Source organism: Camelus bactrianus, chromosome 21 (assembly GCF_048773025.1).
Source record: "Camelus bactrianus isolate YW-2024 breed Bactrian camel chromosome 21, ASM4877302v1, whole genome shotgun sequence".
Lineage (NCBI taxonomy): Eukaryota > Metazoa > Chordata > Mammalia > Artiodactyla > Camelidae > Camelus > Camelus bactrianus.
Window position 1 is genome coordinate 6165349 of NC_133559.1, and position 22008 is coordinate 6187356.

Sequence of the window (22008 nt, forward strand, 5' to 3'; positions counted from 1 at the left end):
TGATTGTTAAGAGGGGGATGTTGGCCCAGGCTGGATATTTGGCTTAAGAGAAAACAGAAATCCATGGACTTCTGTGTGCGTGTGTGTGTGTGTGTATGATCCCCCAATTTCAAAACACTGTTAACTAATTTGTATTTTAAATATTGTGAGCCAGTGGTGCGCTGGCCAAGTGAGCCACATTAGTAGACTAGGGATAGCCTGTTGGTCACTTTTGAACTTGTAGGTTTCTATATATGACCAATGGCCTGACCCAAATTTAATGCCAAATAGAGAAAATATCAACAAAGTTTAGTCTCTCATCAAAGTTTCATTTTTTCCCCTCCCTACACATGTGTTCTGTCTACTTGATGACTCAAGCCAGAAATCTAGCAGGTTATCTCAGGCACCTTCATCTCAGTCACTACATACCATCTAACCGCAAATCTCAGAAATACGTTCTGCATTCAGCCCCTTTTATGTACCTGTGCAACTTCTGTCATCTTTTACCTGGATTATTGTAGTAGTTGCCAGGTTGGTCTCCACACCCCCAATCTTGCTCCTCTGCCACACACACACACACACAAGCCCCACAAAACCACAAAAAAACTGTGAAATGTGATTTTACAAAAGCCCTTTGATGGTTCTTCATTTCTTAAAGACTAAAGTTCTTAGCAAGGCTTGCAAAGTTCATTGTGATCCAACCTATTGTTCTGACATCCTTTCTTGATGCCGCCACGTACAACCTGTGTCTTACCTATGCTGAAGTATTTTCACATTCCCTTAGCTTACCATGGTCTTTCTTACTTTAAGACTTTACACACATTTAAAAATATATATTCCTGGGGTAGTCTCCCAAGCAATCCTGGATAATTCCTGGCCATTTCTGGAGACCCATTGCAGAATTATCCTCTTAAGACTCCTTTGAATCCTGTTTCTTCACTTTTAATCAGAGTTAAAATCAGTTGATTACTTCACTGCAAACACAGTCCCTTGATCATGTCTATTACAGCACTTGCCAGAATATTCATATTTTTTGCTTTCTCATATGTTGGTCTCCCTGATGAATATGTAAACTCCTAAAGCACAGGGACAGTGGCTTTCTCATATCCGTAACTTCAGTGCCAGGTATAATGTCTGTCAACTAAGTAGTTATTAGCTTCCCTCCAATGAATGAATGAGTAGACAAGTGACCCTGATATTGCATTGACAACACCCACATTACCTAGATCATCTGGATTCTGTCATCAAACTAATCAGAGAGGGATTGCTGATCAGCCTAGCCCACATTCTCAGATTACTTGTTGGAGATCTGTAGAAATACAAGTATTTTGTCACCCATAGATGGAGCTCGAACATTTGTTCTTACAGGCTTGGCTAGCTAAGCCTGACAAAATGGAAAGGTATTAGGAAGAGTGGAGCAAAAATTTGGAAGAAAAAAGCAATAGGAACAAGATAATAATGTTGCTGGAAAATAAAGGCTATTGGGTATTCCTCTACTCCCCCAAATATTCAAACCTAGGGCTTATGTGGTGCACTTTGGGAGACACCATAACCTTCGTCCAGCCCTGAAATTGCACCAAATGGAATAATTTCTTCAATGCACTTTAATACTTCTTGGAATGAATTAGTGTAAATGAGATGTGGTTTTTTTGTGTACTGGTTGATTGGGTTTTAAGACACCCAGCCAGCCAAGCAATTCAACAAACAACATCAGAGCTGACATAGTTCATCCTTGAGAATTAGAGGAAGAAGAAGGATGATTGAATTACTGTCTTATTAAAGCCCTCCTAACAAAAGAGAAAAAAAGATAACTGCTGAGTGAGGTATGGCGAAGACTTTGACATTTAAAAAATTCAAAAATTATCTATCTGTCTGTCTGCCTATCTATCTATCTATCTATCTATCTATCCATCTATCTAAAAGAAGAGACATAAGCTGATTTTTAGAGGAAAGAAAGTAAGGGAAACCAGCACTTGATGTATGCTCTCTGGGCATTAGTTTTCTGTGTTAGGTAGACCAAGGGAGTAGAAGACACCTGGGCTTTTGAGTGAGTGGGATCTGACTTTGCCACTTGACTGCATGACAGCTATGTGAATTTGAGTAAGTTTGAAAAAACTTCTCTAAGCCTCAATTTTGTCCATGAAGTATAGACAATTGTTGATTTGCAAGGTTGTTGTAGGGAAAGTAACTGAAACATAGTAAGTAGGCATTCAATAAATTTTAATTTTCTTTCTTTAACCCAGAGTGGAATAAATAACATAAATATTGAATGTTTTGTATTAAGTCAAGTAATAGAAGTAGACTGGAACTCAGTTTTTTGACTCTCAGCCCTAGGGGAACCTTGAAGTAATAACTGTAAGCTGGGGGTAATCTGCCTACACTGGTATCTAGTTATTGAGCTCCTTAGGTTCTGTTCCCCTGCCTTCCCTCCAGCAGATCACCTCGTTTGTATACTTCAGAGCCTCTCTATATTTCCTCCCCTTTAACAGTCTCACTATGGGAAACCGCTTCTCCTACCCTTCATGTCTGTGCTGTAATGAAACACTGATAACCAGTCAGTCCTTAAGCTTCAGTCCTAGAGAAGAGCCAGAAACACATCTAAGTGTTTGGCAATAGAGAGTGATTCTGCATTTCGCCCTTTTCCTAGTTACTTTATTGGGCAGTAGGAGGACACAAGATATTCATCAGTGTTCATCACTGAGAAATGAATAGGCACTATAAGAGACAATTTAATATATCTAAATAATCTTTAAAAGTAGACACACCCCTTGCAAATTCCACACTTCCTTGTGCTAGATGACTTCATAATACAAAGAGAATACTTACTAACTTTTCCTACTGGTGCTGCTACGTACTTCTAAGTAGAACTTCATTCATTTTCACTTACCATGCTCTCCAAAGATGGTAAGATGTTGCTTAAAATAGGTTTCAGAGTCTGGGTTAGTGGCCTTTTAATCGTGCCAAATAGTTTATTATTAGAGAGGAAGCTGCCCTCTGTTTACTGGCTTGATTCATTTCCAGTCAAATCCAGCATTGCTCCCATCTTCATCCTTTCCTGTTCTAGTTTCTCTTGCTCATTTCCCCCACAGCTTATATACTCACCTTTGATTGCATGTAGTATTATGTTAGAAGGTCCTTTCTGGTTGTCATAAACTCTCACAACTCGGAGGACTATAACTTATACTCCAACAAAGCAACCAGTGCATGCAGTGTATCTAGTACAAACTGACCTTCAACTTCCCACGTTCAAATGTCACCTTTATCTAGAAAGTCTGGGAAAAGAAGAATTTTACCTTTATGTCTCCTAATTTGGCCAGAGTTTCTCTGCTGTGCTATGTGCTCCTTCCCGACAGTACAGACGTGCTATGAAGAATGCTTTGACGTCACTTGGCATTCCTTGGCACAGAGGTGTTTTATGTATAGAATGCTGGCCCAAGGTGGGGGTAGAGGGGAAATCTCTAATTGTGTATACCCTATGACTCTTTTTCCCAACAGAACTGCATCTAAGGAATTCAGTTGTTCCCAGGGGCTCTAAATGGGGGCACCCCATTTTCCAACCTTTTCTCATGTAGACCACACCCGCTGTCTTGATTTTATCTTGCCTTTTATCTTAGAAGGGGAATATGTAATTTTCTTTGAATTATTTTAGAATACTTTTGGTGTAGTTTATAAGGAACAATTTCCTTCAATTTGATTAACACAAATTACTGAGGGGCTTAGCAGTATGGAATATAATTTTTTTCATTATATTTATTTTAATATTTAATTATTTAATATTATATTATTTTGCATTATATTTCACATGAGTGTGATCAAGGGACTATGGGAATCACCAATAAATATTTGACCTTTCCACTTATACACACACACACACACACACACACACACACACACTAAAGGCAAATTAACATTGATTCAGGGGACTGGTAAAATTTTAGACACTCTTAAATTTATACTTAGAGATTGAAGAATGTAAAATGAGTGCAGACCCCCTAACAGGATGAAAAGAGCTTTAGTTTAAGAATCAGAAACCTATATCCTGGTCACAGCAGCACTTCTAATTATCTGCACAGTATGGGCTGAGTCTCATTTCCTTTACCTACAATAGAAATTGTTTGGATGAGATTAAACATAATATTTAAATTTCTAATGATTCTTTGGTAATTAGCATTTCTTCAATGAATTAATGATGATCGATAGATTTGTATGAATTGGTTACGATTTAGGGTTAACTACCATATACTCAGTTATTTTTATGTGTATCATTAATAGTATAAAATAATTTTATTTCCTGTTACTAATAAACAATACGACTAGTGTTCTGAGTCAATCGCATGACTGAAAGTTTTTACAGTCCTTCTTAAACTATTAAAAACTAGATAGCCTGTGTTCTAAGTCTAATCAGAAGAAGGAGATTATTTTTTGGTTTTTAATATAACTTTTGTCGCCAATACTGGCTTGCAATCTTGAGCACCCATTGATTAATTGTACTTTAGTTTGAATTCCAAAAGTGAAGGTGGAAGGAAAGTAGCTTGAGTTTTTTTGGCAGGAGAAGATGGGGGAACATCAAATTCCGACTTGAGGAATTAGCAGCCTTTATGATTAGACCAAATATGCTTTACTCTGATTTTTTCATTTAATCTGTAAATTAAGGGGATGATCTTTAAAGCCTGTACTAGTTCTGATTTTGTGGACATTTTCTTTTGGTTTCGCAGTAGTAAACTTCCTACTGAAGTTACCATCTTGTGTACACATTTTTCTGCTCCTTGTTATGTCTCTTTCTACTCATAATAAGTTCACATACTTTTTCCTTCTAGGGAGGAGTATTTTTAATTGTTTTTATTTGACTGGAAACTTCAGGACCCTGTTAGCCTCATTGCTAAGAGGTATTTCAATTAATATATTTGGCAGAGAAAAATCTGTGGCTTATAACTCTTATTTTCAGAATTTGTATTGTCTCAGGAAACAGCCACTTTGAACTATCTTTGATCATGATCATGATGATGATCATGATTAACCAAAGGAGTTCAACTCCTCAGTATAAAACATTGCTTCCTGTAAATGCTTTGGGCAGTAATTGGATTGAGGAAAAGATCAGATGTGATTGTCTTGTCTTCTTTGTACTCCCTGTTATTGGTATCTGAGTGTTTTCCTGACGTCTAGGTGTCCAAAGGTAGAAGAAAGAAATGTGCATCTCACCCTGTGGCAGGAGGCTATGTTTGTGTTTGTGAGGATGAAAGAGGAGAGGAAATATAACTTGATGAGAAGTTTATTGTCAAGTTTTATGAAATACAATTTTCTGGATCCTATATACAGGAGGTCATGACAATAAATTCAAAAGTAGCAATGCAGAGTTCCAGTGGTGGCACAAAAGATGCAAATATTCTGAATCTTCAACTACCACAACATTCTTTGCTTTGGATATGGAATGTGTTACAATGTTACTAGGGAAATTTTGGCTCCTAAACCATGCCTCTTAGCTCCTTGGATAGATTTATCAACAATAAATTAAAACAATCTGGAATATCCAAACTTTGAGTATCAGGAATTTTTAAAAAGTGCTCACTTTATTCCAGAGCACCCAATTACTTTACCATACAGTTCTAAATATAGTCCCAAATGCAGTTTACTTCTTCCATCCACTATTTTCTAATCAAAGAGCTCAATGATTATGGAGCCTTACAAAAAAAAAACCCTTGCACCAAGCAAAAGGAAAATACTACAGTAGTACAATTAAAACAAAAGGTCAGACATATGCCCCCAGTACCCAAATAAGGGATCACATTAAATATCTTAATTCCATGTTGTGTGTCTTATTTCTCCTTCGGCTTAGTTTTTCTCTTGAGTTAGTTTGTTTTCTGTTAGTTTCAAATTATTATTGAAAGTATTAGCATCTTTGTTCTTGGACATATTCATAGAGTGGTGTGTTGCTATCTAAGTGAAAGGAACCTGAGTCAGTTCTCTCTCTTCTATGGTAACCCCTGGGCTCACAGTAGCTTGTCTGCTTATCCTCCACATCCTGAAAGTATCTTCTCATGCTCCCTGACAGACTCGATCCACTCTCTTCCTTTTGCCTTTCCCAACTCCACATGGTTGTACTGCTTGATAAATACCTATATCTGTACTCTTCAGGTCCTGTAAGGTCTTGGCTATCAGGTGAATGACTGCCACTTGTCTGCCCATGGCTATCACTTGATTGCCCATGGCTATCACTTGATTGGCCATGACTGTATACTTGTCTTTCATTTGTGCTGAATCCAGATTGTCCCTGGATATCTCCTGATTGTCCATCAGCTGATCCCTGTCTTGCTAAATTTGTGCTGTATCTTACTGGCTCATGAGATGTTGTATCTCCCAACTGCTGTTGGCTGGATCCCTGTATACCTGTTGTATTTAACTCTGACTGTCTATGCCTCGATCCTGATTGTTCATGAATCTTTCCCCCCCAATTATCTGAATGCCCTTTACCATCACTATGGGATCCCTGCCGTCTAGTTGAAGTAGAATCTGAATAGCTGTAAGCTGATAAGGATTTTTTATGACCTGATAGAGAGTGGTTCCTTGGCTGGCTGCTATGAGAAGATCCCTGCCTTCTAGATTGAACATGAGGGTCATTTGACTGTTCCTGAGTTTTTACTGAATGCCCATGACTAGATCCCTGCCCTGTAGCTCTACTAGATCCAGACTGATTATGGGAATCAGTGGCCTGCCCATAACTTATCTGTGCCTGTTCATAACGTGAGCTTTGTCTTCCTGCTATTTCAGTTGCTTTTGATCCTGACTGGTCAGAATTAGAAACTGGTTGTCAAAGACTAGACACTTGCTTGGATTCAGCTCTGTCTGTTGACCTCAGAGGACTAGAATTACGGCTGCTTGTTCTGCTGCCCCTAGAAGGTCCATACCCAGACTGCCCATAGTCATATTCGGCACTTCCATAGCTGCCATGTCTCCAGCTTTGACCTGATCCATGTCTTTGTCGTCTACTAATCTGTGACCGAGAATGACTTATTCTAGACTGGGCATGCCTATGACTTGACTGTCTATGAGCATTGTGTAACTGTGCATGGCTGGACCCATGTCGCTCTACTGTGCTAGATCCTAAGTGTCCACGGGTAGATGTGGACTCTGCATGTTGGGATCCAGCCTGTCCGTGAGCAGACCCTGCGTGTCTCTGAGACACCCCCGAATGCCTCTCGCTGTCACTGGACTCACTGTGACTAGACTCCTGCCTGCCAGCTGCCCTGGACCCTGACCGAGTGGATTGTCCGTGACTAGCTTGGCCGTGTCTGGTGGTGTCTCCTGACTGTCCGTGAGCAGTTCCCTGTCTCCTGTACTCTGTGGATCCCAACTCTGCATGTTGGGGTCCAGCCTGCCCGTGAGTGGATCCTGCGTGTCTCTGAGACACCCCCGAATGCCTCTCACTGTCACTGGACTCACTGTGACTAGACTCCTGCCTGCCACCTGCCCTGGACCCTGACTGAGTGGATTGTCCGTGACTAGCTTGGCCGTGTCTGGTGGTGTCTCCTGACTGTCCGTGAGCAGTTCCCTGTCTCCTGTTCTCTGTGGATCCCGACTCTGCATGTTGGGGTCCAGCCTGCCCATGAGTGGATCCTGCGTGTCTCTGAGACACCCCCGAATGCCTCTCGCTGTCACTGGACTCACTGTGACTAGACTCCTGCCTGCCACCTGCCCTGGACCCTGACTGAGTGGATTGTCCGTGACTAGCTTGGCCGTGTCTGGTGGTGTCTCCTGACTGTCCGTGAGCAGTTCCCTGTCTCCTGTTCTCTGTGGATCCCGACTCTGCATGTTGGGGTCCAGCCTGCCCATGAGCGGATCCTGCGTGTCTCTGAGACACCCCCGAATGCCTCTCGCTGTCACTGGACTCACTGTGACTAGACTCCTGCCTGCCAGCTGCCCTGGACCCTGACCGAGTGGATTGTCCGTGACTAGCTTGGCCGTGTCTGGTGGTGTCTCCTGACTGTCCGTGAGCAGTTCCCTGTCTCCTGTTCTCTGTGGATCCTGACTCTGCATGTTGGGGTCCAGCCTGCCCGTGAGCGGATCCTGCGTGTCTCTGAGACACCCCCGAATGCCTCTCGCTGTCACTGGACTCACTGTGACTAGTTCCCCTTCTTCCCGTCACGCTGGAATTTTCCTGAGCAGAATGTCCTTGACCAGTCTGGGTATGTGTAGTTGTATCCCTTGACTGACCATGAGTAGATTCTTGTCTTTTACTAGATTCTGACTCTTTATGTGTTTGTACAGTATCTCCATGATTTGTACCAGAGTGTCTAGTGCTGTTTCCTCTCTCCCAGTCATCTGACTGGCTTTCGCTGTCATTTGATTGACTATGTGTTGTTTCCTGCCCTCTGGATGCTCTCCTTCCCTGACTTGATCCTTGGCTTTGTTGGCTATGTCCATGAATGCTGTCATGATCTTCAGACTCACTTCCTGATACCCTGCTTCTTTCATTATCACTGTGAGTAGTTGTTTCTTGGCTACTTCCTCTTGTCTGACTGTGGGATAAATCTGATGTTGGGTTTCCACATATTGGACACCTTTTGCTTGATCTAGGCCCACAGCTTCCTTGTCCACTTACCCTAGATTCATTTTTGTTTTGGCCAGATGATTGACCTGTGCTAAACTCATGTTCATCATAAATTGAAGACTGGCCTGAACTAGACCCATGTTGACTAAATCTAGAAGATTGCCCTGAACTGAAGCCATGTTGGCCATAGCCAGACTGCGCTGATCTAGACTTATGTTTTCCAAAGCTAGACGACTGATGTGAACTAGATCCATATCCAAAACCAGAGGATTGACCTGAACCTGACCCTTTTTGTCCAAAGCCAGAGGACTGACCTAAGCCAGATCCATGTTGCCCAAAGCCAGAGGACTGACCTGAGCCAGATCCATGTTGTCCAAAGCCAGAGGACTGATGTGAGCTAGACCCACTTTGTCCAAAGCCAGAGGACTGACTAGAGCCTGACCCATGTTGTCCAAAGCCAGAGGACTGACCTGAGCCAGATCCATGTTGCCCAAAGCCAGAGGACTGACTTGAGCCAGATCCATGTTGTCCAAAGCCAGAGGACTGACCTGAGCCAGATCCATGTTGCCCAAAGCCAGAGGACTGACCTGAGCCTGACCCATGTTGTCCAAAGCCAGAGGACTGACCTGAGCCTGATCCTTGTTGTCCAAAGCCAGAAGACTGACTTGAACTTGACCCATGCCCAAAGCCAGAAGACTGACCTGAGCCAGACCCATGTTGTCCAAAGCCAGAGGACTGACCTGAGCCTGACCCATGTTGTCCAAAGCCAGAGGACTGACCTGAGCCAGATCCATGTTGCCCAAAGCCAGAGGACTGATGTGAGCTAGACCCACTTTGTCCAAAGCCAGAGGACTGACTTGAGCCTGACCCATGTTGTCCAAAGCCAGAGGACTGACCTGAGCCAGATCCATGTTGCCCAAAGCCAGAGGACTGACCTGAGCCAGATCCATGTTGTCCAAAGCCAGAAGACTGACCTGAGCCAGATCCATGTTGCCCAAAGCCAGAGGACTGACCTGAGCCAGATCCATGTTGCCCAAAGCCAGAGGACTGACCTGAGCCAGATCCATGTTGCCCAAAGCCAGAGGACTGACCTGAGCCTGACCCATGTTGTCCAAAGCCAGAGGACTGACCTGAGCCAGATCCATGTTGCCCAAAGCCAGAGGACTGATGTGAGCTAGACCCACTTTGTCCAAAGCCAGAGGACTGACTTGAGCCTGACCCATGTTGTCCAAAGCCAGAGGACTGACCTGAGCCAGATCCATGTTGCCCAAAGCCAGAGGACTGACTTGAGTCAGACCCATGTTGTCCAAAGCCAGAGGACTGACCTGAGCCAGATCCATGTTGCCCAAAGCCAGAGGACTGACCTGAGCCAGATCCATGTTGCCCAAAGCCAGAGGACTGACCTGAGCCTGACCCTTGTTGTCCAAAGCCAGAAGACTGACTTGAACTTGACCCATGCCCAAAGCCAGAAGACTGACCTGAGCCAGACCCATGTTGGCCAAAGGCAGAGGATTGACTTGAGCCAGACCCATGTTGGCCATAGCCAGATTGCCCTGATCTAGACTCGTGTTTTCCAAAGCCAGAGGACTGATGTGAGCTAGACCCACTTTGTCCAAAGCCAGAGGACTGACTTGAGCCTGACCCATGTTGTCCAAAGCCAGAGGACTGACTTGAGCCTGACCCATGTTGTCCAAAGCCAGAGGACTGACTTGAGCCAGACCCATGTTGTCCAAAGCCAGAGGACTGACCTGAGCCAGATCCATGTTGTCCAAAGCCAGAGGACTGACCTGAGCCTGACCCTTGTTGTCCAAAGCCAGAAGACTGACTTGAACTTGACCCATGCCCAAAGCCAGAAGACTGACCTGAGCCAGATCCATGTTGGCCAAAGGCAGAGGATTGACTTGAGCCAGAACCGTGTTGGCCATAGCCAGATTGCCCTGATCCAGACTCGTGTTTTCCAAAGCCAGAGGACTGATGTGAGCTAGACCCACATTGTCCAAAGCCAGAGGACTGACCTGAGCCAGATCCATGTTGCCCAAAGCCAGAGGACTGACCTGAGCCAGATCCATGTTGTCCAAAGCCAGAGGACTGACCTGAGCAGGATCTACGTTGACCACATTTGGAAAATTCATTTGAACCTGACCCTTTTTGAGAGTTTGAAGAGTATCCACATGAACCAGATCCATGTTGACCATAATAAGAAGACTGACTTCCTCCAGACTCATATTGCCCACAGCAAGAGGACTGACTTGAACCTGTTCCCTGTTGTCCTCCACATGCTCTAGATCCATATCCTTTCTGACTAGAAGACTGGCTACAGGATCTAGGCTCATATTGACCGTATCCAGAGGACTGATCTCCTGAGAGACATCCATGACCTTGTCCTCCATTGCTTCCTGATTGATAACCTGACTGGGTACAGCTAGATTGGTATCCTTGCCCTTCAAATCTACCTGCCTGACAAGAACTAGAAGCAGTGTGTGACTTTCCACACCCACTAGAATTGCTGGAACCACATGCATGGCTTTGCCTTCCACCATCTCCTGAACCTCTGGAGCTGGACCCATGTCTATGTTTTGCAGTTCCCCTTGAGCTCTCAGAATTATACCCATGCTCTTCTCTCTCACTCCAACTTGAATGTCTGTAACCTGATTTCTGTCCCGATATATCCTCTTCTTCTTCTTCTGTTTCACTTTCTTCCTCATGATGTCGGCGACCATGTCTACGCTTCTTTGACCCTGAAGCTTTGCAATATTCTTTGCTGAGAACCTTGTTGCAGGCCATGGCCAGCTTGAATACCATCAGAAGAAACTCAGTGAAGTCCAGTCTTCGGTCATGATCTCGATCCAGCATGTGCATGATGACATCCACTGTGTCTGGATCATCTGGGTTCTGTATACAAGCAACACACCAAAGGAGACCTGGTCAGCTTAGTCTATATACTCAGCTAAAATAATCAGGTAGAGCTGTGGACTTGAGATGTTTAACATTAGGCAGTTTAATCCAATCAAGAAATATTTTAGGCTAAGGCAGCCTAATAGGACCCAGCAGGTGGGAAGAGGTAATAGAAGAGAATAAAGACTGCTGGGATCCTTAGCAGCATACAGTTCAGGGACTTAAGCTAGAGGACTAGGTACTCAGGTACGACACACAAAAAGGAGTTGCATGAACAAAGTTCAGTACCTGGTGTATTTTAAATTTACATACATGTTACGCCTTGCATGCTAATATAGTCTGTGCTATGATCTATAATTATTTTGAAGCTAATAGCTGAGTCCTTCTCAAGTAGATGGAAAAAATGCTTGTATTTTGTTCTCAGATTTTAGTCATCCTGGCTATTTTCCTTCCTCATTTGCTAGGGTAATTTATAAACTGGTGTCTTAGCTCAAACTTATTTTCTACTTTTTCAGAAGGAAAAACCTAGGAGCATGAAAAAGCCCAAGGGTCTGCATGGTGGGAGTGCACAGGAAAGAAAGCATTCACCTTTCTAAAAATAAATACTGCCTGAACAGACTTTCTGATGTCCCAAAAAAGTACCACTCATAGAGTTAGTTCAAAGACCATGGGGACAATGCCCTTTTTAGCTGATCTTTGGTCATAGAACAGAAAATGTACAAGACCCTAACAGCTCTCAGTCCTCACCTTCAGAATTGGACGAAACTCTTTCTCCAGAAGTTCCTTTAGTTCATTCTTGCTTAGTGTGTCACACTCCCCATCCTGCTTGGTGTATTTGTAGAAAACATCAATGACAGTGACGACACTTCTCAAGAGATCGGTCATCTTGTTGCAAGTTTATGTAAACCTGAAGGAAAAAACACACAAAAGAAGCTATCATTCGTTTTATTTTTTTAATTTATAAGCAGTTCTGATTTTAATAATAATCATCATGATTTTTCAAATATCTTGTCTCTTTTAACCTTAAAATACCTCAGCAAATCAGGATGGGTCAGGGATGATCTAACACCCTGCAACACACTGAAACCTTTGTTAACTCTGAGTTACTTTGCTAAGGTAAAGTCATGGCATGTTACTGACTGAACTAGGACCAGATCACAGATCCCTGTGTCCTGGATGAACACATTCTTTACACAGTATCTCTACACTTTGTGTACTTTGCTGTTCTGTATGTTGTCCTGGAGCTTCCAAAGTTTCTAGAACCAAAGATGTATTGCCCCAGTCTCTCTGGCTAGTTTCACTGGTTTTCTTGAGTCAAAAGTAACAGACCTAACACGCATATCTATTTCCTCTCTGGGTACCAGAAGCTAAACTGGATTGTTAAGGCATTTAGCAAGTAAAAAATGGGCAAAGTGTGTCAACACTATCCTGGTGCTTCAGAAGCATGAGCTAGCCTTTATCATAGCTCAGGAAGTATCCTAATTTCAGACTTGACCAAACACTGTTCTCTTTCAATAATCAGGGAAAAGGTTCAGCCATGTAAGCAGTAGTTTGACTAGTGGATGATTAGATCTTGGAGCTCTGGAAATTGACACTGAACAAGGATGGGACTCTACAATGGTGCTGGTCTTTTCCCTATTTAAGCCAGACAACCCAGAAAAAAATGGCATGCAAAAAGCCTAGGAAGAGAGTGTGAAATGGCCTAGAAGAGGGCAAACTTCTACTTATATTATTCTTCTCAACAACAACAACAACAACAAATTTATTCTAAAAAGACCCTGGAATAAACTACAGTGACCAAACAAATAAGCAAACAAAGAGAAAAAACAAGAAAAGGAAAAAAGAAACAAAAGGAAGGGAAGGAGGAAGGAAAGAAGGCCAAATACATATTAACGCTGTCTTAGCTCATACTCTTGGATTTCTGCCTTCGACAACAACCAACCGAATATCCATTGATGGAGCTGGATGAATTTTCTCTCACCTGGTTCACCAAAGGAACAAGTAGAATAAAGCCTGATGGAGCTTGCAGGGCGACAATGGATTGAGATGGTGGCCCTTATATAGCTAACGTGTGGGTGCTGCCCTCTGTGGGATGGGCTGATTCATTTCAACCAAACCTAACCCCACCTCTGTCCACGATTAACTTCCCACTTCTTCACATTCTCATCTCTGAGATAATTGCAGAGAGGCTGGTACCAGCCTACTTTCCCAGATGAGGACATGTTGCAGGACGCTTTTTTTTAGGGTCATCCACTTCTGAAAAGCAGAGACTGTGTTTTAGAGGACATGTGTAGTTCGTTCCCTTTAGTACCTGCAAAAAGTTGCAAAGTGTAAGATGACTTGGCAGGTGTGCAATAGATGCTTATTTAATCGAAAATGAACCTGGGCCATTAAGCTTACCTAATTCATGTCTTTTTGCAATAATAATAACTACTATTTATTGAGAATTTACTATGTGCTAGATACTGTGGTGAATACTTTTTACGTATCATCTCCTTTAATCTTCACAACATTTCTGTGAGATTTTTATTGTATTTCATTTTACAGATGAAGAAACAGGTTCTAAGAGTCCTCTCCAAGGTCACACAGATTGTAGGTGAAGGAACTAGGGTTTGAACCTATATCTACCTTATCATAATCCCCTTTCTTTCAGCCATTATACTAGCTTACCTCTGTGTATCTATTACACACACCTATTAGGCGAAAATTATGCAATTTTAGAAGTGTCAGTTCCACCCAAAAACAAAATATATGAAAATGCAATAAAAAGAGTGTTATCAGCCAGGAAAAGGAAAAACCATATCCTCTGGCCCCGTGAAGGCTCTCTTCTAGGCTATAAAAATATGTTAACGGGCCATACCTGAAAGTAATGTTTTCAGAAGTGTTCAGGGTGAACTTAAGCGTGGTCCTTCTTCTTGGAATTTCTTGCATCATTCTGCTATCCATTGGTAATCTGGCAGCTTAGGCCCTAGACCCTTGGGAAAATGTCATTAACATACATAAAGGATGTCAAATATATTGCCTGAGGGAAGCAAAAATAATGAGAAAGCTGTATTAAGCACGGAGGGTCAGCTTCTCTGTACTTTTCCACCAGGTGATGATGCTGCTCTAATGCTGATGAAGATAGCAGCCGTCATTCATCAAGTGCCCAGAATCTTCTAGACATGATGTGTTCACATGCTTATATATCTATTCTTCACAGTAACCCACTGAGATCAGTGTTATTGTCATTCTCATTTTACAGATAAGGAAATGAAAGCATAGAGAAATTGGGAATAATTTGTCCAGAATCACACCTTGTGATTGTCCGCTGCTAAAGCCTGTCACTTAACCACACATATACCACATTTATGGGCACAATCAATTCCTGTTAGGGCACTCCGTTAGGGGAGCCATCTTATCTTATTCACCACATCATCTAGACAGTGTCTGGAACTTAGTTAACACTTAGAAAGTACCTGCTCACAAAATGGTAATGGATATACCACTGCTCTCATAGCCAGGGAGTCCCAGACGACCAAGACGACCACCTGGAAAGTGGTGTTGTCCCTTGGATATTATGGTCATTTTCAGTTGCATGCACCTTTTGGAATTGTGCTTGTTTTCATGGAGATGACTCTTGTGGCAGGAGGACTTTCAGACCCCCAGACTCCACACTGAAATAGATTTTTTTTTTAACTTTGTTTTTATTTATTTTAGGGGGGGGGTAATTAGGTTTATTTATTTTTATTTACTTTTTAACGGAGGTACTGGGGAATGAACCCAGAACCTCATGCATTCTAGGCATGTGCTCTACCACTGAGCTATACCCTCCCCCCTGAAATAGATTTTTAAAGCCATCCTTGCACCACAACTTCAGGATCCTAGTTTAGAACTTTGAAACTAGTTCCATAATTTCTCTGCTTTCAGCTCTGCCACTCACTCTTTTGTATTCTTTGTGTTCAGGTCTCTCATCCTCTTCTGATGTGCAGAGTGTACTACATAAAAGTATAGGCTTAGGAGTCAGAGAGATATGAGTTCAAATTTCAGCTCTGCCTTTTGCTCGTTGTGCTCCAGGAGCAATGAGCTAATCCTCTGAGCCTCAGTTTTCCAATATTTATAACACCTACCTGTCAGGTGTTTTATTAGGTAGGAATAACAATACATACCTCACTGGTGGAGATTACTTAAGGTAATTTGTGAAATTCCTTAGTACCTACTTGGCGTATAATAAATGCTTAGTAACCATATAATTATTGCAAGACCCTTTTAAAGTATCTTATAACATCTATCACAGTGTCTTACACATAGGAGGCGCTCAACCATGTTTGATCAAAATAAATTAGGAGCTAACAGTAGGCAGAAATCCTACTTATCTGTCAAAAGCATTGCCCCAGAAGATGTCATGATTTTTTTTAATAACAGTTTTATTGAAACAAACATACCATAAAATCCAGCCTTTTAAAGTGTATAATTCAGTGATTTTTAGGATATTCACAGAGTTGTGCAACTAAAACATAGTTTCATTTGTGTTCTTCAGTAAGTTTCCTCACTTCCCAACGCTTCAGTTTTCCCTCTAAAATAACCACAAAGTGTTCCTAGTGTCAGGGTATAAGTGGACAAATATCAGGTCATTTCAGCTGTAATTCTGGAGACCAGTTATGTTCCTACCAGAGGCCCAAACACTATTTGGAAAGGAACCAAAATGATGATTTCTAAGGATCTATTTGATAGTCTCTGCAGAGGATTTTGCCTGCATGGGTCCTGAAAGGTGGTTTAGTTCAGTGAAGCAGAGGCCCAGAGTCATGAGCGAGGGTACGATCTCAGCTGTACCATTTCCCTGGGTCTGGACCCTCTTCTTGCTCTGTTCTACTCATCTCTTTACCCTCTGCACATCCCACATCTACACAGCTCTCAGTTCTCAGGAACTACCAGACTCTTCGATTTTAGGTCCATTTTGTGAAGCTTGTGCACTCAGCAGATTGATTGTCTTGAGGGGTAAGCAATACCTTAGAATATTAAAAACAACTTTAATTGTGTCTGTAAAAGTCCCAGCTTTTGGTTTTTCCACTGGATACTAGCTGAGTTTTGTTTTCATATCTCATCCTATTCAAGGGGGACCTTCTCCAAGTTTAAGTAGTCTGCTTTAGCTTCCTGTTACGTTCAAAGGGAATTCCTTAAAGGACTTAGCTTAGGGCCTAAATGAGCCCATGCCTATCACAGGAACTAAATGTTTTCACTGTGCTGGGACTGTTAGGACCCCCTATTTTGGGGGTTTTCAATGAACTCAACTTAGAGCTGATACCTGATAGTTGATCCAAGGACACTGATGTCTATTAAATGCCTCTTTTCTCTAAAAGCAATTTACGGAGCTATTTTTGGCTCATAATATGATGCAGTAGGAAGAATACTGACTTTGCAGAAGACTGATTGTTTTTTGTATTACATCTCCAACGTCTACCACCTAGGTTACCTTGGGCAATTTTCTAAATCTGAGTCTCTTTCCATACTTATGAAATAAGGATAATGTCAGACTCGTGAGAATTAAATGAAATAATATTAGGATAATGTTGACCACATGATAAGAATTTAATATATTTTATTTCCTTTCCTTCTTATTTTCAAGTTGAATCTGATTAGTATAGTGTTATCAATAGGTTTCGGGGCTGATGGTTCTTGGAGATGGTTCTTAACCCTGTTCCCTCCTAGCATTCTCTCTTCTTAGGTAAAATCAGAGGCCATTTGAGTTGAACTGTTGGAACCCAGCTTTCAAAGGAGCTTAAATTTTCTATTATGAAAAGTTCACAGGGAAGATGGAACCATTAGCCACACCAGCTGAGAGTTCCCCCACCCCCAGGTCCCTTCCTCTTTTCCCCACATCATTGTTACTGTCTCAAGATTCTTGTACTAGAGCAGCAGTCTCACAGAGAGACGCCTCCTGATGCACCCAGGCTTTCGGTCGGTAACACGAAGACTCAGTGACTTGCTCCGTCCTGATCTAACTGAGATGTGCCATCTGGGGTGTCCAGATGCTTGCTGGAATCTACTCAGGGCCATTTCTGAAGGCTGAGTCTCAGAAGCACAAGTGATTTTTGCAGCCACGATATCAATAATTGTGATGACAGTATGAAGAAGAGGTTGCTGTCTGATGGATTTAGAAACTTACTGGCTAGATCAGCCTGGCTGAAGAGGAAGGAACTTGGGTTAGCTCTGTAGCTCTATGATTCGCTAGATGATCTAGAATTTGTATTCTGACAATTTGCAAGGCATGATTATTAAGTAAGGCAGGAGATTTTTTTTTCCTTAAAACAACCTAGAAATGGTGTAATCAAAGTAGTTTCCCATATACATATATATGCTCAAAATGTTAATGGGAACTCTTTCTTCAAAGCATTAAGAGCATTACATGCTTTTAAATAACATTTGATAGGTGAAAATACTGGCCAATAAAGCATGAATTTGATTTTTGGAATCATTTGTAAGCATTTGAACCAAGTTTGGTAACAAAGAGAATAACTTAAGAAGTTTTTTTCAAAAGGGAGTCCATTGTTAAGTATGAATTTAAAGTAACCAGACTAATTTCTTCAATCCAGTGACTCAGCGATTCATGCTACTTCAGTGAGCATTTTTTGTGGACTTGCTATGTTCCCATGACCCTTTTCTTTGTGTGGATGTGCTTCCAATGATGAAGCAGTCCAAGATTGTATGAAATAGAATCATGGAAGTCAGATCCGGATTGAAGCTTGGCCTGGGGTCTGGGTATCAGGAAAACTGCTGAAGATTTGTGTATGCATCACTTTTACCCGCCCCACCCCCATCCCCACCCCGCCAGACGCTCACTCCTCTCTACGCATACTCCCACCCACAGTTAAAATACATTATTGAAAAGCAATAATATGCAAGACCCAGTACTTGTGTCTTCAATGAAAGTGTCTTCAATGAAATTATATTGGCTTGGGATGATTTATGAGCCTGGAATTTTCCATCACTCCCTTCTAACAATCTTGGCACTCTCCTGTTTAGAAGGGTATTGAGGATTTGCCATCTCGGATTACCTAGGATACCGTGTGCATGCATGTGCACACATTTACACAAGTACATAGATGTGTATATACACCTATCCACCCTCTTCCCCAAATCATTACGTTTTAACGAGGGACAGACTTGCTCTAAATATCCATCCAGTAAAGCTGATTTTTCATGCCTTATGAATGAGGAGAAAATTGATAAAAATTGTATCTTGGGCTGCCTAGGATGACATCTTCGAATAGCACTAGGGAAAAATAAATCCAGGATCTCTATGAGTTATAGCTATGGGGCTTAGATTTAATTAATTGTGGTTTAATTAATTTTATTGATTGTTGCCGTTATCTAGGATAATTTTGTTTTCCCTTTTAAATTAGTTGTGTTTATTTTACGTATTGTAGATAAAGTCACTCCACCCATGTGCTAATTCCTTGCCTCTGGCGCTGATTAGGCTTCAGAGCCTGGGTCTTCTGGGACTGCTCAGTTTAGATCGCCTCTGAGCATTTGGACTCTAAGAGGAAGGACAGAAAAGTGGGATCTGGGGAAAAGCCACCTCTGCAGGGCCTTACTTCTTCTTCAGTGGGAAGTTGTCCTCCTTGGGGACTGGTGTCTTGATTTAGGGACACTCGGTCACCACTTTAGCAAGATAATTGCAAAAGGCAGAGAGAGTAATTATTTAATGTAATTATTATAGGGTGACTAAGGTCTCTGGATTGACCTTGTACTCTAACCCAACCGCTCCACTCCCTGCCCCTAGTTTTGTGCGGGTCAAAGACACTGGGAGCAGAATCTGCTCCCTGAGGGTCCAGGACCCCTGGCTGAGGGAGACCAGTAGTGAGCTTTTTCAGATGTTCAAACATGACATTCCACTGATTTCTGAGATGCATGTGGCTTGACAGGCAGCTATACTGTGGAGAGTGGGACCTTTGCTATAAGAGAAGAAGCTATTAGCCCAGACTTCTGCAAGGGCCTTTCTCGCACTCATTGCCTAAGTCGGGTCCACAGAGAGGAATTCAGAGTAGACCAAGCGTGGGACTCTTAAAGAAGTATGTTTAATGACTTCTTCCTAAAAACTAAAACAAAATCTATAGCCAAGTTGTTTAGAGTGATTGAGAGCATAAAACTTGGAATCTGATAGATCTGGGTTTGAATCCTACCTCTGCCACTCACTAGTTAAATGACATAATATTTCTGTAAATGTGAGGAATTTTCTCCATGGGGGTTGTTATAAAGTTTAAAAGAATTAAGTCAAGTGCCTGGAACAAAATAGCCATTCAGTAAGAGGTAGAAATTGCTGGGGTTTTGCCAAAAAAAAAAAAAAAAAAAAGATATCTTTTTTTTTTTTTTTTCATTTGATTGGAATACTGTATTTTTTACATCTCTTTTATGGATGATACCATCATCATGAAGGTTGCTCTTCATAATTTTGTTCTGAGAGCTAAAACCGTAAATCAGATGTACTCGGGATTAATCAGCATCTCCGAGCATCAAATACTGTACAAAGTGCCCTGTGATAGGTCTGCTTGGAAGAGGGTCTTGGTTTTGGCCCAGCTGGCTGCTGGGAAACACTGATTAAAGGTAATTATGATGCCAACAATCTTGATGCTATTTATGGTGATGATGACGATGATGATAATGACACAAACTCTATTCATAATGGATATAGCATCCTCAGATGAGAACGTTTATTTTTGCCCCAGCAGCTCAGAGCCTAGGTCCTAGGTTTGCCTGCAGGGTGCATCAATTGTCTCCTTTTTCTTGCATTCACACTGTGTTTGATCCACTGCCAGTAAGGGGGTCAATGTTGTATTTATCCTGCTTTTAAAATCTATAACCTTTCTTCACCTGGTTACACTCTAGCCTTTGGAAGCCCTTTCCTGGTTATATGTGGTTCGCAGCCACTCACCCTCAACAGGAAGGCTTACTCTTCCCAAATATTAAGACCATGGATTCTTTTGGGGCTTTATAGATAGAAAAATCCTTCTGTCTCTTCTCTTTCATAAAGAAGCCAGAGTCCCAGCAACCTCTAATGGATTATGGATTTATGGACTTCACTGCCTCTTGCCCTCCTACCCCTTAGAATTCTTATGGACAGGTAGGTCTGGGTGGTTCAGATTGGTTTAAATGACAGGGAGACATCAGCTGACTGAGGTATATTCTGCAGCTTTCAAAACTGCCTCTACCTGCATGTAAAGCTAAGCTTTCAAGTTCAGCTGCTTCTGTCTCCTGCAAGTTGCTCAAGGCTGCCAGTGGCTGGAATAGCAAAACCCAACCCACCTCAGGGCTGTATGTAAAGCCAGAGGGAGGCTGAGTCAGGTTCATGCCAGCCAAATTCAGATCCTGCCTGCTGTAGGACTGGTGCCCTCACCTGTTAGTGCCACAACCCAGCAATCTGGGGCCTAGGCGAAGCTATTTGTCAAACAGCAACGTGAGTGATAAAACAGGCTACGATGTCTATTTTGCGAATGGTAGTGAAGAGAGGGCCTTTTATATATTAATTTAAATACAGATTCTGTGACCTCCGCCCTAAGAAACTCAGAGGTTGGCTGCTCTAACCCACATCTACACCAAGCCCATGACAGAGGACTGTGCTTTAGCTCTTAGCCAATTTGAAAACAGTCTCATATGCTTTAATTCTTATACCCAAGAAATATTCACAGGAGCTGATATGTGCTGGACCATCACAAAAGGAACAGGTGAAAAAGTATCAAACACACTCAGTGAATTATCCATTCAAACAAAAACTGATATGTTCATATATTCAGAGTGATGCACAATACAATTGATGAATATCTGATCCATTTTGCAAAGTGAGAGAAGCCAGGCTCAGAAGGCTGAATTCTCTGTAATTGCATCTATATGACGTTCTGGAAAAGATGAAGCTATAGGGACAGAAATCAGATCAGTTGTTGCCAGAGTCTGGAGCTGGGGGGAGCGCTTGACTACAAAGGGACATGGAGGTTATATTTTTTGATAATGGGACTGTTCTATATCTTGATTATGGTGGTGGTTATACAGCTATTTGCATTTGTCAAAGCCTGCAGGGCTGTATACTAAAAAGATTAAATTTTAGCCTATGTAAATTACATCTTAATAAAAATTTTAAAATAAATTTAAAATAATAAGACCTTCTGTGGCCACTGTTTAATATCACATTGCCTTTCCAGCACTCTCAGTTTCGTTTCCCTTTGCTTTATTTTTCCATGGCACTTATCACGGTCCAACACACTATATAATTTACTTACCTGTTGTGATACTGCTGTTATGGTATGTGTGTCTCTCCCCCACCCTGGTATATAAGCTCTTTAAGGACAGAGCTGTATCTGTTTTATTTACTGCTGTGTTGCACATACCTAGAACAATGCCTGGCACATCACAGATACTCAGAATATTTGTTGGATCGATTAACAAATTAGTGAATAATTTAGCGTCAGGAGATCTGTGTTTGTCCTCCACCCTCTCCTAGTTGTATACCCTGGATAAACTATATAAACTCCCCTTACTCAGCTATCGCTTCTATAAAATGGGGTGATAACATACACTTTACTTACTTCAACAGACTTTGTGAGGATAAAATGGAAAAT

General features: G+C 41.9%; 1 protein-coding gene, 1 long non-coding RNA gene and 1 other non-coding gene across 13 annotated transcripts in view; 1 reads left to right on the forward strand and 2 right to left on the reverse strand.

The window, feature by feature from the left end:
* LOC123617868 (uncharacterized) overlaps positions 1 to 22008 on the forward strand; it is a 150872-nt gene that overhangs the window by 81893 nt on the left and 46971 nt on the right. The window lies entirely within an intron of this gene.
* On the reverse strand, positions 5188 to 13656 carry LOC105068263 (uncharacterized). The gene is made up of 3 exons (XM_074349444.1): positions 13401 to 13656; positions 12167 to 12326; positions 5188 to 11416 (listed from the first exon to the last, which is right to left on the reverse strand). The coding sequence occupies exons 2-3, from the start codon at positions 12302 to 12304 to the stop codon at positions 6785 to 6787; spliced, it is 4770 nt and encodes a 1589-aa protein (XP_074205545.1). The 5' UTR covers positions 12305 to 12326; positions 13401 to 13656; the 3' UTR covers positions 5188 to 6784.
* TRNAS-AGA (transfer RNA serine (anticodon AGA)) lies at positions 15161 to 15233 on the reverse strand. The gene has a single exon. It is a non-coding gene; the product is annotated as a tRNA-Ser (tRNA).